This window comes from Microcebus murinus, chromosome 5 (genome assembly GCF_040939455.1).
Source record: "Microcebus murinus isolate Inina chromosome 5, M.murinus_Inina_mat1.0, whole genome shotgun sequence".
NCBI lineage: Eukaryota > Metazoa > Chordata > Mammalia > Primates > Cheirogaleidae > Microcebus > Microcebus murinus.
The window spans coordinates 29,783,345-29,800,302 of NC_134108.1; the positions used below are offsets into that span (position 1 = coordinate 29,783,345).

Here is a 16,958-nt window from a genome sequence, read left to right on the forward strand (position 1 = left end):
ATATGCTTTCTTTTTTTTTTTCGGTTGTATAGCTAGGAATGGAAAGACTAGGTCAGATGGTAGGTAATATATTTAACAATTTTTAAAGCTACTAAACTCTTTTCCAAAGCCGTTGCGCCATTTTACATTCCTAGTAACAAGATATTATTATTGCAGGTACTCCACATCCTCAGTAACATTTGGAATAGTCAGTCTTTTTAAGTTTTAGCCATACTAACAATTGTATCTTTTGTGGTTATAATTCACACTTCCCTAATGATGCTGAACATCTTTTCATGTGCTTATCATTCATATATCTTTTTCGGTGCAATGCCTCTTTGAATCTTTGTTCATTTTTTAAATTGGAAGTTTGTTTTTTTATTACTGAGTCTTGAGTATTCTTTAATATTCTAGATACAATTTCTTTATGACATATGTGACTTGGAAATATTTTGTCTTAATCTGTGGTCTGTCTTTTCATTCACTTAGTGATTTTGAAGAAGAGAAGTTCTTAACTTTGGTAAAGTATTGATCTAGCTCTTTATTCTTTTGTAGATCATGCTTTTGGTTGTAACTAAGAAATTTTTGCCTGACCTAATGTCATGAATATTTTCTTATTTAATTTAAGCAATAGTTTTAGATTTTAGTGTAGAATTCTTATATGTTTTTTGCCAGATTTATTCCTAAGTATTTCATGTTTTTGATGCTATTTTAAATGGTATTTACTTTTAAATTTCACTTCGATTACTGCTAATATATACAATTGATTTTTATATAGTGATCTTGTAGCCCTTACACATGCTAAACTCACCTTTTAGCTTTAGTGGCATTATGATAGGTTCTGCTGAATTTTCTGCATGAATGATCATGTTATTTGGGGATAAAGAAAATGTTACTTCTTTTTCAATCTTATGCTCATCAGTGTTTGTTTTTTTTTTGCTTGTATATGTACTTTATTTTATTTTTATTTCAAAGTATTATGGGGGTAAAAATATTTTTGGTTATATGGATTACCTTTATAATGTTTGAGTCAGGGTTAAAAGTGTGCCTGTCACCCAGATAGTGTTCATTGTACCTGTTAGGTAGGTTTTCACCCATCCCCTCCACTCGCTCCTCCCTGCTTGATTTCCTTTGAGATTTACTTCCTTCTATGCACATATGTGCTCATCAGTTGGTTCCAGTTTAATAGTGAGTACATGTGGTGTTTGTTTTTCCATTATTTGGTCTCCATCTACATTCAAATTGTTGCAAAAGACATTAAATCATCCTTCTTTATGGCTGAGTAGTATTCCATGGTATATATATACCACATTTTGTTAATGGATTCATGAATTGGTGGGCATTTGGGTTGATTCCACATCTTTGCAATTGTGAATTGTGCTGCAATAAACATTCATGTGCAGGTGTCTTTTTGATAAAATGACTTATTTTCCTTTGCGTAAATATCCACTAGTGGGATTGCTGGATCAAATGGAGGGTCCACTTTTAGTTCTTTGAGGAATCTCCATACTGTTTTCCATAGAGGTTATACTATTTTGTACTCCCACCACCAATGTATAAGTGTTCCTTTCTCTTTGCATCCATAACAGCATCTATTGTTTTGGGACTTTTTAATAAAAGTCATTCTGACTGGGGCAAGGTGATATCTCATTGTGGTTTTGATTTGCATTTCCCTCATGATTAGTGACATTGAGCATTTTTTTCATATGTTATTGTCCATTTGTCTATCTTCTTTTGAGAAACCTCTGTTGATGTCTTTTGCTCACTTTTTAATGGAGTTGTTTGATTTTTTTCTTGCTGATTTGCTTGAGTTGTTTGTAGATTCTGGTTATTAGTCTTGGATTGGATGGATAGCTTGCAAATATATTCTCCCTTTCTGTAGGTTGCCTTAATAATTAAACATACATTTACCATATATTCTAACTATTCCACTACTAGATATTTATCCAAGAGTAATGGAAGCATATGTTCTACAAAGCTCTGTTGTACAAGAGCTCCATTTTGCCAGATTTAGGATTGAAAATGTGGGAGTGTCAAGACCAAAGGCACAGAGAAAAGATGTTCCTGGAAGAGTCTGGGGGTCTTGTGACAGTCTCACAGAGAGTGTGACTAGTAGGCCAAGAAGTAAGGATTTTTAAGGCAAAGTGTAATTATTGGGTTTTCACTGGAGGAATGGCATGATGTATTATAGAGATTATAGAAGACAGATGATTCGAGCCAGGAGTTTAGTTACACATATTAGGACAGTGTAGGTGGGAGTAAAGGCAGCCTCAACTGGGAAAGTGGCCTTGGAAATAGGGGACAGTGCGCTCAAGAGTTGTTTTGAAGGTAGAAGTTGAAAGACTTGGCAGCTCATTTAATGTTAGGGGTCAGGACTTGAGTAAAAATTCAAAGAGAAATGCTGATTCAGGGGGGAGTGAAGATGATAAGGTGTTTTTGGGGAACCATTATCATAACTTGATTTATCAAATTTATTAGCTTTTTTTATTAGATTTCTTCCTTTCTCTGCCAAAAAGTACTATTGGCTGCATTTCTGAAACTGTAAATTTTTCTTGGAAAACCCTTGCAGATTGTGAACTATGAAGTTTAGAGTGTGTGGTTTATTTCTGATTGGGAAAAATAGGGAATAAATTACTAGTGCTTTTTATATAGTTCCTTCATAAGTAGATCCATTTTAATGTAGTTTCTATGACTGCAGACCTGAAAATATTTCAACTCTGATAAAAAATATTAATTGCAAAAGTTATTTCAGGCCTAATTTTGAAAAGTTGGTTGACATGTTTAGGGAAAAAAGCAGCTCAGACCTGTTAAGACCAATGACCCCCGAGTTTGTCCCTGAGACCCACCTCGGTCTGCGAGTTTGGCAAGTCAGTTTACCATTTGAGTACCTGATGGGAACAAAGAAATGTGATGAATTAAGTCAGGGCAAAGAGGAATAGCAAAGTAAAATATGACAAAATTCGGGCTGATTGTTATATAAATGGCGTTATGTTATTTTCTCTGTATTTTAACTTTTCAAGTTAAAGCAAATGTAAGAGAACAAATAACCCCAAAGAGTAATAAGGCATTTGCCTTTCTCTCAAGAAACCTACGTCTATAGGAGAAGACATTTATTCAAATAGCTGGAAAGCAGCAGGAGATATAAGGGCTTTGAAAAGATAAATTCAGTGTGAACCTATTTACTAAGATAAACAAAGACTCCATGGAGTAGGGGGTTGTCGATCTAGAGTGGAGATTCACCCACAGACCTGAAGATCAGTGGTTAATTCAGCCATGGCTTGAGAAACAGTACAGTTTGTTGTTTTCTCTTTTTTATGGAATTGTCCTATAAATGAGGATTTTTTTTTTTTAGGGAAGCCTCATATTTAAACATATAGAGCATAAGAGAAAAACAAAGAGAAGAGCCAGAACTAAAGAAGTCATTTTGTCTTCATTTATTTGTTTAACTTTTATGAAGCATAAAAGACTATATTTCCCAACTGTAGTAATGATTAATCACAAATTCTGTGACAGGTTAAGTATAGTCTCTTTCATTTTTAAATCATCTTTTCTCCAACTAGAGGGCAACACTCTTTCATGTAAATCAAATGACTTTTTGAAACGGTATTGTTTAAAGTACAAAATTATTCTGAGCCTTATTCCAGTTCTTTTTCTGAGCATATCTCCCTACCATGTGCCTCCACTGTAGCTAGTACAGATAAGAAAGGTAGACAAGCACAGTCACACATAGAATGAGTCTTCAGCCACTCAACCCTGGGTACAAATTCGAGCCTGCTACTCAGAAGCTGTGTGAATTTGTTCCGTTTACGTAACTGTGCCTCAATTTTCCTGTTTGTAAAATAAAGACAGTAACATCAGTCCTAGGGTTGTACAAAGATTAAATGTAATAATACGTGTAATGTTCTTGGTTAATATAAACACTCACAAATGATAGCTATTATTGGTCTAATAGCATCTATTTTTTTATGGGATTTATCTTTTTATCTGACCATAAAACTTTAGCTCCTTGACAATTGTGCCACATGCATCTTTGGATCTTCAGCCCTGGGCACAGTTCTCGACAGTGCTTAGTAAATGTTTGTTGGATGAATGACTCAAATCTAGACTCAAGTCAATGATGATGAATTGTAAACAATATTCAAAAAATCTATTTTATCCCTGAGACAAATGAATTTTGAATGATGGCATGATGGATTATGTAGCTAATGAATTTAAGAGCTAAACAGAACATCTCTGGTGTACTACTCTACACATTTTGTAGAATAGGCCAGCAATCCAGTAAACTATGATTTGAAAACCTGGGCTTATTATCAGTTCTAAAGAAACTTTATTTTGTATCTTAGAGAAAAACACTTAATACCAGTTTCTCCTTTCATTATAGGATAAAACAGAACTACTTTGCAGTCATTTAAAAGAACATTACATTCTAGACCTTTGGATAAAAGCCAACATAGAATTCTGCATGAGGCAATGTTATTAATTTGTATTACCTACAATTAGATTTAATCTTTAGACTATGCCTGAAGACATAAAAAATGTCATTAATGTAATTTCTACTCCTAGAAGAAGAAACAATAGCTGGCTCATTTATTAAATTTCTCCAGGAAATAAAATCTTTAAATTATGATGAATAAGTGCAAAAATAATATACTTTATTTAAAACTGCCAAAATTATTATGACAAATTATATATAAACACAGGCACTAGAAGCTTCAGGATGTGAAAACATTTTTTTTTAAAAGGAAGTTAGTTTTATTACATGCAGAATGAAATTGGTTATTTTTACATGTAAGTTGTATTGGCCTAAGTGAAAAACTAAGTTTTTTTTCTTTCTCCTAATTTGGGGCTATGGCATTTTATCGTGAGGATCATCTGTTAGTTACTAAGTTCTGTCCTTTCATGGATAGAATTATTAGGTCTTGAAATCATAAAAAAAGAATCCCTCCCCCAACAACAACACCACAACAGAAACCAGACAAGCAACTGTAACTTCAAAGGAGGCCCCAAAGCAAAAAACAATCCAGAAAGACAGAAAATGTTTGAGGCAGAACCAAGGAAAGGTCCTGGCATCTCTGCTGGGCTCCCTGCGTCAGGAGATGGGACTGGTGAGGAGTGAAGTCACGTGTCCTGGCATCTGTCATGTGGGTTGTGAAGCCTTGACAGTGGGTTTAGGTTAAAAAAATAAAACAAAACAAAAAAACTGCTTTAGTTATTCTCAGAGCCTGAAAACTCAGAAGATATAATTGGGTTTTCTGAGGAAAAATATGTTTTTCTAGAAACCTAGCTCCAAATCCATCGTAGTCAATTATTACTCTAAATACAAAGTCCACATTAAAAAATTATAATATATAATATCTGCTAGAATAATAGCGGATAAATTATGTTGCATTGACTCAGTATTAGGAAAATAAATATTTTCAACAGTTTTTTAGAGACTCTCTCATGTAATTATGATAGCATACCATAAATGTAATACAAATATAATTTTCGAGGAAAAACCATAGACAGATTAGGGATGGGAATTATGAAAACTAACATTTGATGAGTGCTTTGTGTATACCCTGTACTGTATGGAACTTTCTCACAATCACCTTGAGAAGAAATAGACTCATCTAGTTAACTAAGTTGTCATAGGCCATTCAATCAGTAAGTGATAAAACTAGACTTTAAAAAAATATACTATAAAATTAATATTTGTTCACTGTAAAAAATTCAAATACAGAAGGTCATAAAGTGAAAAGCAAAATGCCCTAACTTCTGCCACTCAAGTTCTACTTTGTATAGACTATCACTAATATTTTCTTGTATTTTTCTGAAATTTTCTATACATATGAAATCTCATACCTTTATGTCTATTTCTGTTTATATTTTCATTCCTCTATGAAATATAGTTTTTCTTGTTTTAATTTTAATTAAATTTAAACTGGAAGCAACACTTAGCTGAGCAAATTTAATTATTGCATCATTCTGTCTCCCCTGTTGTTCTGTGACATGAAACTATGTTCCTGTAAGATATTACCCATTTCTGCAGTTTTCATCTGCCATAAAATATGATTGTCCCATGTGCAACTGACAGAAATCCAAATATACTCATACCTTTGATATATTGCTGCATTGAAAAGCATATATTGACCAAAAAAAAAATATTGGAAAAGTTCTATGAACCATTTTTCGGCAGTATGGAAAAGCAAAATCATATATATCTGCTTTATATGAATTGCATTCATATTTGACTCTACAACTTTCCAAAATTTGAAATGCAGTTTAACCTAAAAAACAATTCAACTTATCATTTAAAAACAGCTCACACTTTTAGAGATATAAGAAATAGCATGTTAAAGAAAAATTAGCAAGATCTAGTCTTCATGTTATATTAATATTTCCTTAATTATAGACAAATGCACACACAAATAATAAAGGCTTTGAAAAAGCCAGATCCATGTAATGAACTGACAGAAAGTAGTAAAACAATGAGCTGCCACTCCAACTAAGGAGAAAAGAAAATGTATATATGAAATAATTGCCTTCAATACAAAATTAAGTATATAATAATTTGTATAAAACTGAGTATAGTTTTAAACTAGTGTTTACTACAAATTATGTGCTAGACACATTTCTCCTTTAATTTTTATAATGGATTAAAAGTTGATCTATATTTCTCTTTTATAAATAAGGAAACTGAGTTTCAATAAGGTTAAATAATTTACCACAGGTTACACAGCTAGTAAGTGACAGACCTTGGATTCCAAACCAAGTCTTTGCCTTCAAGCTAACACACAGGATTGCCTTCTGAAAGAAGTTCAGAGAAACAAGACAAATGTGTGCCAAAATAATCAGAGATGGCATCCAGGGAAAACAAAACCTGGGCTTTCAAAAATGAATAGGTTTTAAATAAACAAAGTTGAGTAAGAGGGACTTACTGGATGGGGAAAATAGCATGAATGAAATCCTGGCAGTAAGAATGAATCCGGTGCATAAAGGGAAGGGTCCCTATGACTGGGAATTCATGCATATGGGGCTGTGTAGGTAACACGCAGGCAATGACAGTGGGCCCTGGATATCAGAAGAAGTGTTGATTTTATAAGCCACAGGATGGGTGGTGTAGAGCCATTGAACATTATTGATCAGATTAACAGAGTGAAAGGGATGATTTTGTGAGATTATCTGGCTGGGGTCTGGAGTATTATTCAAAAGGCAAGTTTCTAAACATCTGTCTTAGTTCATTTGTGTTGCTATCATAAAATACTTTAGACTGGGACTGGGTAATATATAAAGAACAGAAAATTACTTCTTATAGTTCTGGAGGCTGGGAAGTCCAAGATCAAGGCACCAGCATTGGTATCTGGTGAGGGTTACTCTCTGCTTCCAAGATGGGGCCTTGCTGCTATGTCCTTACATGATAGAAGGTGGAAGGGCAAGAAAATGAACCCATTCTCTCAAGTCCTTTTGTAAGGGCCCTAATCCCATCCATGACAGCTCCATCTACATGTCTTAATCACCTCTTGAAGTACCACCTCTTAATACTATCACATTGGCAATTAAACTTCAACATATGAATTTTAGGGGACACATTTAGACCATAGAAACATCCAAGAGATAAGTAGGTGGCTAGTGGTATCATTTACATAGGATGGATGGGAGGTGTGGATTAAGATGGTGGCTGTGACTAGAAAGAAACTTGAAGGACATTTTGAAGATGAGAAATAGGAAAGAGGATGAGTCATGTTGTTTTGGCATGTTCTAAATATTCAATGTTCTCTTGGAAAAAAATTGGTTTTCAAATGCATTATAGGACCAGGATCAGCTATTAGTTATTTTGGTAACTCCTTTTTTATATTTACTTTTTCCAGAAATCTGGATTAACAAAGCTTCCAACTTAATCCAGATTCGGGTAGTCACCTCAGCTTTCATTGCTTATCTGAAGAGGGGGGAAGAAACAAAAGGTGATTGAAGAAAATAATTGTCATTGACAATTACTATTAGCATCAAATCCATGTTTATTTCAATTGTATGTTGCTTGAATTTCTTTGAAGCAACTTCCTTAGTCTAGAGATTCATGATATTTCCAGAGGTATAGCTGCATTCTGAGCTTGCCCTTAATGTTGTGCTGTCTTCATCCTTACATGTTTTCTCTTATGATAGAGAAATGGCAGAACAAACTCCAGAGGTTGTACACATTCTCTTGCACATCTGGTGGAAAGAAGCCACCATGTTACCACGTAAAGGTCCAGAGTTTCCCTTTGATTGGGCCAATGTCAGCTCTTGTCAAGGGTGGAGTCACATAAGTGGGTTTAGGCCACTCAAGGGAGTTGAGGATTATTCTGAGCCAAATGGTGTAGCTCAGAAGTTCAGGTTCCTGACAGGAAAGTCTTCTGGAACAATTGATGCTGAAAGACAACCAAAAATTATCATTCTCTGGCCTTAGCTTCTCTACTGTTCTAGAATATGAATCATATGACTATCAGATTCATATTTGATGCATTATTGTTTCCTCCCTTGACACCTAACAAAAAGCATATAGTAGATAAATATAGGTGGAATATTTTGGCGGATAGGAAGAGCAGTGGGGTTTGTTAGTTAATGAGTTAGGAACTTCTCTTAAGAGAAAATATTTTTAGCTCAAAATGATAACAGAAGTTTATATTAAAAACCATACATATACACGCCTGAGAAGTGTCAATATAGATAAGTTGCCTTTGGAGAAAAGTGGAAGGTTGTATTTCAGAAAACAATATCTTTGTAGAGAACATATAGTTAAGTCTTATATTTAATACATAAAAATGAGAAAATCAAATCCTTAATAAAGTAAGATGGTACACAGAAATATAGATTTCATATGATTACATATTTTTCAATAACACATTTGACCATGTCAATACTTTTTGCCTGAATATTTGTGACATACAAGCCTTAAAATTAGATTTTGAAATACTGGAACTTGTGAATGGATTACTTGTATAGATTTACTCAATGTCTTATGAGGGTACAATGTTAAAAATTTATTTAAATTCTAACTTATAATACTAATACTAGTATTATTGTTTGAGCACCTACAAGGTGCCTGTTGCTTTATTTGTACCAGCCATTTAATTTTCAAGTAATCTTATAAGAAGCCTCATTTTTTTTGTCACTGATTTACTGATAAGGAAACTGAGATAGAGGGAAGCTAAACTGCTAGGAAACAGAGCTAGAAAGTAATAAAACAAGACTGAAACTCAAGAAAATGTGTTCAAAAAATGCTTTTCCATTGTGTTCATTGTCTTAGATTGGATTCCCAAATGCAGTCGCTTCAGACATGGATTTATGTGCAATTTATTAGTGCCAGGAAAAAAACTGCTAAGTAGGGGGGGGGCTGGGGGAGTGGAAGAGTAAGGCAAGGGAAGAAGCAGCTGAACAAGGGTGTGATTCAGTTGCAGTTCCAACCTCAACCTAAACCCATGGAGAACATGTCCCATCTGAAGCACGGTGGCTGGGTGTTACCATTCCCATACCTTTCAGCTGGAATATATGTTTTCTGGCACTTGCTCTCTGCAAGATCAGGCCTCCGAGGAAAGTCACAGGTGCAAGTGATTAGAAATGAGGCACCTAGCAACCTTTGTGGAAAAGAATTTGGAGATACCTCAAACAGCTAGAAATAGAAATACCATTCGACCCAGCAATAGCATTGTTAGACACCTACCCAAAAGAGCATAAGACATTCTACTATAAAGACATCTGTACCTGAATGTTTATGGCAGCACAATTCACTATTGCAAGGACATGGAAACAACCCAAGTGCCCATCAATTCATGAGTGGATAATCAAAATTTGGTATTTGCTCACAATGGAATATTACTCAATTCTAAGAAACGACAGCGAACTAGCATCATTTATGCTATCCTGGATGAAGTTTAAGCCCGTTATCCAAAGTGAGATGACACAAGATCAGGAAAATGGGCTTCACATGTACTCACCATCAAATTGGTACTGACTGATTAAAACTATGGTGCTCGAATGGTGGTGGTGCTCACCAGGAATTTGCAGGTGGGAGGGAGACCCACATCTTAGGGATATGGCGAGAACCGTGAAGTGGGAGGGCTTACCTCTAACCCCTCTAAGTGAGAGGCAAAGATGTAAAACACAACCAAAATGTCAAAAAAACAAAAAACATAACAAAACAAACAAACAAACGTTTATAAGGTGGCGGGCAGGTGGGAGGGGGAGGAGGGGGAAGGTATATACTTACACAATGAGTGCGATAGGCACCACCTGGGGGATGGACATGCTTGAAGCTCTGACACGGGGGTGGGGGTCGGGTGGCAAGGGCAATATATGTAACCTTAACAATATTTGTACCCCCATAATATGATGAAATAAAAAGAAAAAAAAAAGAAATGAGGCACCTAGAACAGAATCTGGGTGATATGTGCACAGAAAAGGCTAAAGGGACCAGCATCTTGGTAGGGCACTGGCACGGTCCCATCTTCTACCTGTCAATAAAGAAGCGAGTCTCTCTCAGTGTGGTGGATGGGAGCACATTTCTGATCCAGAGCTCCAGGGTCAAATCTGGGCTCCAACAATTGGGAAAATTTCTTAATTTACATGTGCTTTACTCTGTGCATCTATAAAAAGTAGAATAATTCTGTTACCTAAGCGCATAAGATTGTTTTGAGGATTCCGCGGATATATATTCATCTAATCTGTATATAGATGAGAGCCAGATGAAAAGCAGAGCTGGTGTGATGTGACTGACTCATGGCATGTCACACAGCTGGTAAAAGGTACAGGCAAGACGTAACCTCTAGGAGACCACTACTTCTTGCTTTTATTTTAAAGTGTCATAGAATTATGGATGGATGATCTCTGGCTTATTGAACAGCTCAATTAATTGAAAGTTAATATATACGTTAACATAAGTCCAGAAGCCACCTTAGAGTTCATGAATAATCTATTAAAATTCAAAGACCAGTATATACACTGAGCATGCTATGTTACAAGTTTTTTTAAAGGTAATTTTCTGTTTTGTTTGGTTTGTTTTATAGTCTTGAGGTGTTTGGCAAAAGGACCTAATTAATTCACATTCAAAAATAAATGACTGTGAATCATAATGTGTTACGTCTCTCAAGGGTACTTGCATATTCAGCAAGTAGAACAGCCTTAATGCTAAGTGCCCAGGTGGAAATTCAGAAATCAGTAAGCCAACGAGAAAGACATTCGTGTGTATTAGAGGAGGTGCTTCCCGCCTCACCCCATATCACTCTTCAAGGGCATTTACTGAAGTAACTTTGTTTTTAACTTACCCAGATCCAATTAAGAATAGTAAATAAACTGGAAGAGTAAAACAAAAGCAAAGTCGTCTTATCTGGCAATGTTCTAAAGAGAAGAAAAAGGCAATTTCATGCAATACACGCTGTAATACAATACAATTACATGTAATACATGAATTCACATACATATTGATGAAGATGACATACACTTAACTAGCATTTGATTATTAATCAGGACTTTTGTTTGCAAGTAACAGAAACTCAAGTTGAACTGGATTAGGAAAAAGAAAGGAATGTATTGACTTATTAATTAAGAGGAAAGGTTGAGTAAATAAACCACAGGATGGCAGCGATGCAGCTGGTTTCAGGAACAACTTAAATGAGGTATTCGAGCTCTGCCAAGCCTGTCTTGTCTTGTCTGTGGTACCTCTCTGTTTGCTGACTTTCATAGCTCGCAGCCGCCTGGCTTCTTCCATGTGCTAAGAAACATCTTCCCTGTGAGTTGCTGAACCTCACAGAGTCCAGCTTCTTGAGGAAGATGGATTCTTTTTCATAGTTTTGAAACTTCCAAGATAGGCTGGGCATCCATTCCTGACCTGGCCAATTGTGGCCGGCAGGGCCAGGCCATATATGAAGATGGTGGTTCCCATAAGAACTTAGGATTGCAGTAAAGGGTGAATTCTTTCCCAGAAGCCTCCTCTGACTCATTTCTTCCCTTTTTTTCATCTCTATTCCACTTGACCTCTTCTTGCCATCATCTCCTGGGCTTTAGCTGCCAAGTCCGTTCAAGCTGTGGCCCCTTGACAGCACAGCAGCAGGTCAGGCTTTGCTTTGAACCCTGACCTTCTTGAGAGTGGAGTTCCTGTGGGGCAAAGATGCCATTTCCTTGCTCATTTTGGTTGCCTCTCAGAAGTTGGATATATTGTCACAGTAAGGGAGCCTTCTCCATTAGAGACAAGGATACGAGGATACAGCAGGAGAGAAGATAGGAGGCAGATAACCTCTGTCCTCCCATTGTCACATGAGCATGTCAGCATGATCACATCATCTCCATCTCCACTGCTAGCTCTGGCTGAAACGTTCCCATAGGTAACTTATCACCTTAGGAGCTAGCTGACCTTTCGTAGCTTTTGTCAGAGAGGGATTATGGGCTTTTACGTGGGCAGCAACCTGTGCCTTGGGTGGATACATACAGCGGGGTGCCAGGAACAAGAACGGGCAGGAAGAAAAGTGATGGGGATTTACAAAATTTCCAGCTCATTACAGATTCCAGCTATCACTTCTCTCTTTTGTTCTAATTTTTAATTTATTGAGTTGTGCGTTGGTTTTGTTGAGCTATGTTCCACTCGTCCTCTCGTGTTTTAACAAGCAAGGAGCCACATCTTAAATGGGCAGACATGGAAGGATGAGTATAGGAAAATTGTTCAAAAGAGCTCTAATAACGTCCCTGTGTTTCTCACATAGAGCTTAGTATACTGAGACAAGAAAGGCACTTCCCTGCACTTTTACCCCCCAGATTAACAGCTAAAGCAAGGTACACATATCTACGGAGCCTCAACAGTATAAGAAAAGCATGTATGTTTGTGATGAACCTGTGTCACAACCAATTGCAGGGACAATCATGACCTAGGAATAAATGAATGTACCAATCTTCAAATTGTTAGTTTAGGATAGAGAATTGAAGATGTATTAGCTTCCTAGGGCTGCTGCAATAAATGACCGCAAGCTGGATAGCTTGAAACAGCAGAAATTTGTTCTCTCACAGCTCTGGAGACCAGAATTCTGAAATCAAGGTGTGGACAGGGCCAGGCTGCTTCCCAAAGCTCCAGGGGAGAATGCTTCTTTGCCTCTTCCATATTCTGGAGGCTTCTGGTATTGCTTGGCTGTGGCAGCATGACTGGAACCCCTGCCTCCGTCTTCACTCAGCCATCTGCTTTCTGTGTGTGTCTGTTTCTGAATCTCCCTGTCCTTTCCCTTATAAAGACACTCATCATTAGATGTAGGGCCCACCCTAATCCAATATGACCTCATTTGAACTAATTACATCTGCAAAGACCCTATTTCCAAATAAGGTCACAGTCTGATGTTCCAGGTGGACATGAATTTTGAGGGGACATCCTTTAACCTGGTACTGGAGAATTAAGCAAAAAAAAAAAAATAGGTTTCTTTTAGCAAGTGTTATTAGCTGTTAGGTAACTGGCTATTTGAAGTCTCCAAAATCATGTGGATTTTTAAGTTTGCTTGTGCTCAGTGGCTTTCAGAAGGAGTCCTTTCTGAACTGAGTACCCTGAGCCGGTGGCCCTGTCCTGTGCTGATCGAAGTGCTCCCATTTCCTGCAGTTTGTTCCCTCTATTAACAGGTTATGCCTATCCTAAAGGAACATTCTTGGTGTCTCAGTTATCCCTCATGGTGGTCTTAAACTTCCCTCTCCAGAAATTCTTAAACTTCCCTCTCCAGAAGATTTGTTCTTCTATTCTTCAGGAGTTTGATAATGAGGCATTTTTTTCCTCCTATATTAACATCCCCTTAACCCTTGGTTATCCTTATAATTCCCAAGCACTTCTTTTTCTTTCTTCTTCCTTCTCATCTCTCATGTCCTTTTGCCAAGGCTTTGCTTCGTCTAAGCCTTCTTATATTCTCCTTCCATGATCAATACGCAGGTTTGCAGAAAGTTTCTCTGTTTTATGGGTGGGGTGTTTTTTTTAGGACATCCTCATGTTTAGGCTGTATCCCCAATTTGTAATCTGTAGTTCAGATTACAGTTTAATTCTCTTTGAAGCCCTCACCAGGTTTCAAAGAGAGATCTTGTTATTGCCCTCTTGTTATTTGCCCTCTTTAGGAAAGAGCACATCGAAAGGTCATGGGTCTGTCTCCTTGCCCTGGAGGCCAAGGGGCACTTGGACTGGGGTGATAGGGAGGCCAGGAGACCCCTCCCCAGGTGTAAGACTCCCAGTCTGGTGCTGCTCCTCTGATGGCAGTGATGTGTGGTGGTCCTTACTAGTGGCTTCCAGAAGTACCTCCTAGTACTGGCTTGTGGTGTCGTCACCCTCATTAACGACAGCAGTCGGCAACTTGCCTTATTGAAGCCTTTCATCCTCTCCTCCACTGACAGCAATTTTCAGGGTCCTTGGTGCATCTCCAACACTTCTTCCTGTAAGAATGGGTTGCAGTTAAGAGAGTACAGACTTTGGTGTCAGACCAGCCTTGTTTCAAACCCCATTTTCCACTTCCTAGCTGTGGTACTTTGAGCTTGTTGTTTAATCTTTCTGAGTCTCAGTTTTCTCATCTGTAAGATGGGAACAATGATGTCTATCTTATAGATTTGTTGTAAATATTAAATGAAATATGTAGAATAATTAATATGTGGCTGGAAGATAGTAGATGTTGAATCAAACATAGATGTTACTATTATAATTCCAAGGATGGCCTTGGTAGCTGGTCGGCTTGGTGTTAATTTCAGCACTTCCTATAAACCACCTCGTTTTCCCAAAAAATACATAAAAAAACCCTTGCTTTTCAAAGGTTATTTTAAGCAGTTTATTTGAACCTCCCTAAAGTTGGGTACAACCCAACACTACACATCTTAGCTCCCTCTTCCTATGCCACTAATTTCTAGAGCTGCCTTGGCAATAGCCAACTCTCATTTGCCCTAGAGGCTTGTTTTCAGGACCTACCTTGTAGAGCTTAAAGTTCTGCCTGAACTTATAAGGCACTTAGCAAAAATCTCACACATGCCTGAATATTTCTCTACTGACATGTTAGCAGTGTCCTGTTCCCCAACAGAGTACTGAGGCACCCAAATAAATCAACTCTTACAAGAAAGCTGAGACTAGATGTAGAAAATAAATTCTAGTAGAAATTCTGGGTTACACTTCTGTGCAATCATTGTTTGTTATGCAATCATGCTTGAACAATGATTGCCATTTTCAAGAAAAATAGAAAAGTTCCTGCCTTCAGGGCTCATGACCTTTTAGAGACAAGACAAGTGCAGACAAAACCATGTGCAATGTTATTGACATGAATACGATGTTAAAAATGTGTGTGTGGCTCAGGTGTGGCATGACTCACTAGGTAACACAAAAGAAAACTGAATTTAAGAACTTGAATTCCTTGGCTGCCCATTTAGATCTCTACCCACTACATACCCTTTCCCCCTTTGGCTGCTTAGATTTTCCTATAGAAAAAAGAAACAATACGGGGAAAATGGAAAGTCCTAGGAGAAAATAGCTGAAGATACTTCATCTAAACATGCATCTTTTAAGTAGAGAGCAAGCAGGGCTTTCAAAATGCAGTGTCTGCGTTTGAGTAGTTAGGACCAGAAGCAGAAGTGCTGATGAACTCCAAGGCAACTAAGCTCTTAGAAATTCAGGAGCACGCCAGAGCTGCTTTATCAGTAGAAGGAAAGATTAAAGAACCCTGAAAATCAAAAGGAACCCTATAACTCATGGCAACACCTGCAGCCCACCTAGATTAAGTACGGGGCTCTTGTTTGGTCTGGATATAGGAATCTGGGATGTTAGGATGTGCTTAGCTCATTCTGAGTTGGTTCTCAGGTTCTTGGACTGAAGTGGGCAGGTGTTATGAAGGGAACTTACAGAGACACTGTGTAATAGGATATTGAAGTGAAGAGGCATTAAAGATGTATATTTGAATCCTGAATTTACTTATATAATATTTCAAAACCCCAAATAAGGACCACCATTCTATTCTAACTGGGTTCCAGTTTCTCTGTCCTAATTTGAGCAGTGTCACAGGAGCACATCACTAACAATGTTTTCTTTTCTCTTCCAAATTCTAATAATAAAATCACTATTAGAATTTGATCTTAATCACTAAAATAAGTATATTCGTTACTGAGCCCTACTTTGTGCTGAGCACCATGGATAAGAGAAAGAAGGAGAGACATTATCTCTCACCTCCAGTATGAATGGGCAAACATAAGCTTTTGAGGTAGAAGAAAGGGAGACTGAGAGAGTTTGTTCCTATATAGCCTTGATTTCCTTTTTCCATGTGGAAAAATAAAAGTAAGAGGGAGGAAGAGCAAGACAAGGTAAAGCCTAGAAGAGAACATGCGAGTTTCTAAACAGTTGTCCTGCAGAATGGGTAAGGGAAACAAAGCGAGTTAGAAACAAACCAAAACAAACAAAAAAAGCAGATTAATAAATTCCTGTGATTCTCGGAATAAATGATCATCTCATCTTTGTTATTGACATTGTCATCTTCATCATTACCATTGTTGTCATCTCCAGAACAAATTATACTTGAACTGTATAGCCTTTACATAATTGAGAAGAATATTCCTTTAAAAAACCAATAACGTTTATGCTAGTTTCATGCCTGTTGCAGGATGTTGTAGGGCGGTTTTATTTATCGCATCCTTCCTCTCATTTGTGTCTTGTAGATTGAGCCAGTGATACAGAGAGGCCACGAGAGTCTGATCCACCACATCCTGCTCTATCAGTGCAGCAGCAACTTCAACGACAGCATTCTAGACTTTGGTCACGAGTGCTACCACCCTAACATGCCTGATGCCTTCCTCACCTGTGAAACCGTGATTTTTGCCTGGGCCATTGGTGGAGAGGTGGGGCTGATGATTACTGAGATGTAACATAATTAATTGACCACCAATATGATTCGAATATTTATAAGCAAAGCTCTGTGCACTATTTTTGATATGTGGGTAGCCTGTTTCCATTGTCATAGGAAGGGATTCTTTCCTTAACTCATTTTTAT

General features: G+C 37.3%; 1 protein-coding gene across 1 annotated transcript in view; it reads left to right on the plus strand.

The window, feature by feature from the left end:
- Positions 1-16,958, plus strand: part of MOXD1 (monooxygenase DBH like 1) — a 78,084-nt gene that overhangs the window by 42,038 nt on the left and 19,088 nt on the right. Inside the window, exon 5 of the mRNA XM_012736627.3 lies at positions 16,627-16,806. Coding sequence (XP_012592081.1) covers positions 16,627-16,806 — 180 coding nt within the window. The remainder of the gene's footprint in view (positions 1-16,626; positions 16,807-16,958) is intronic.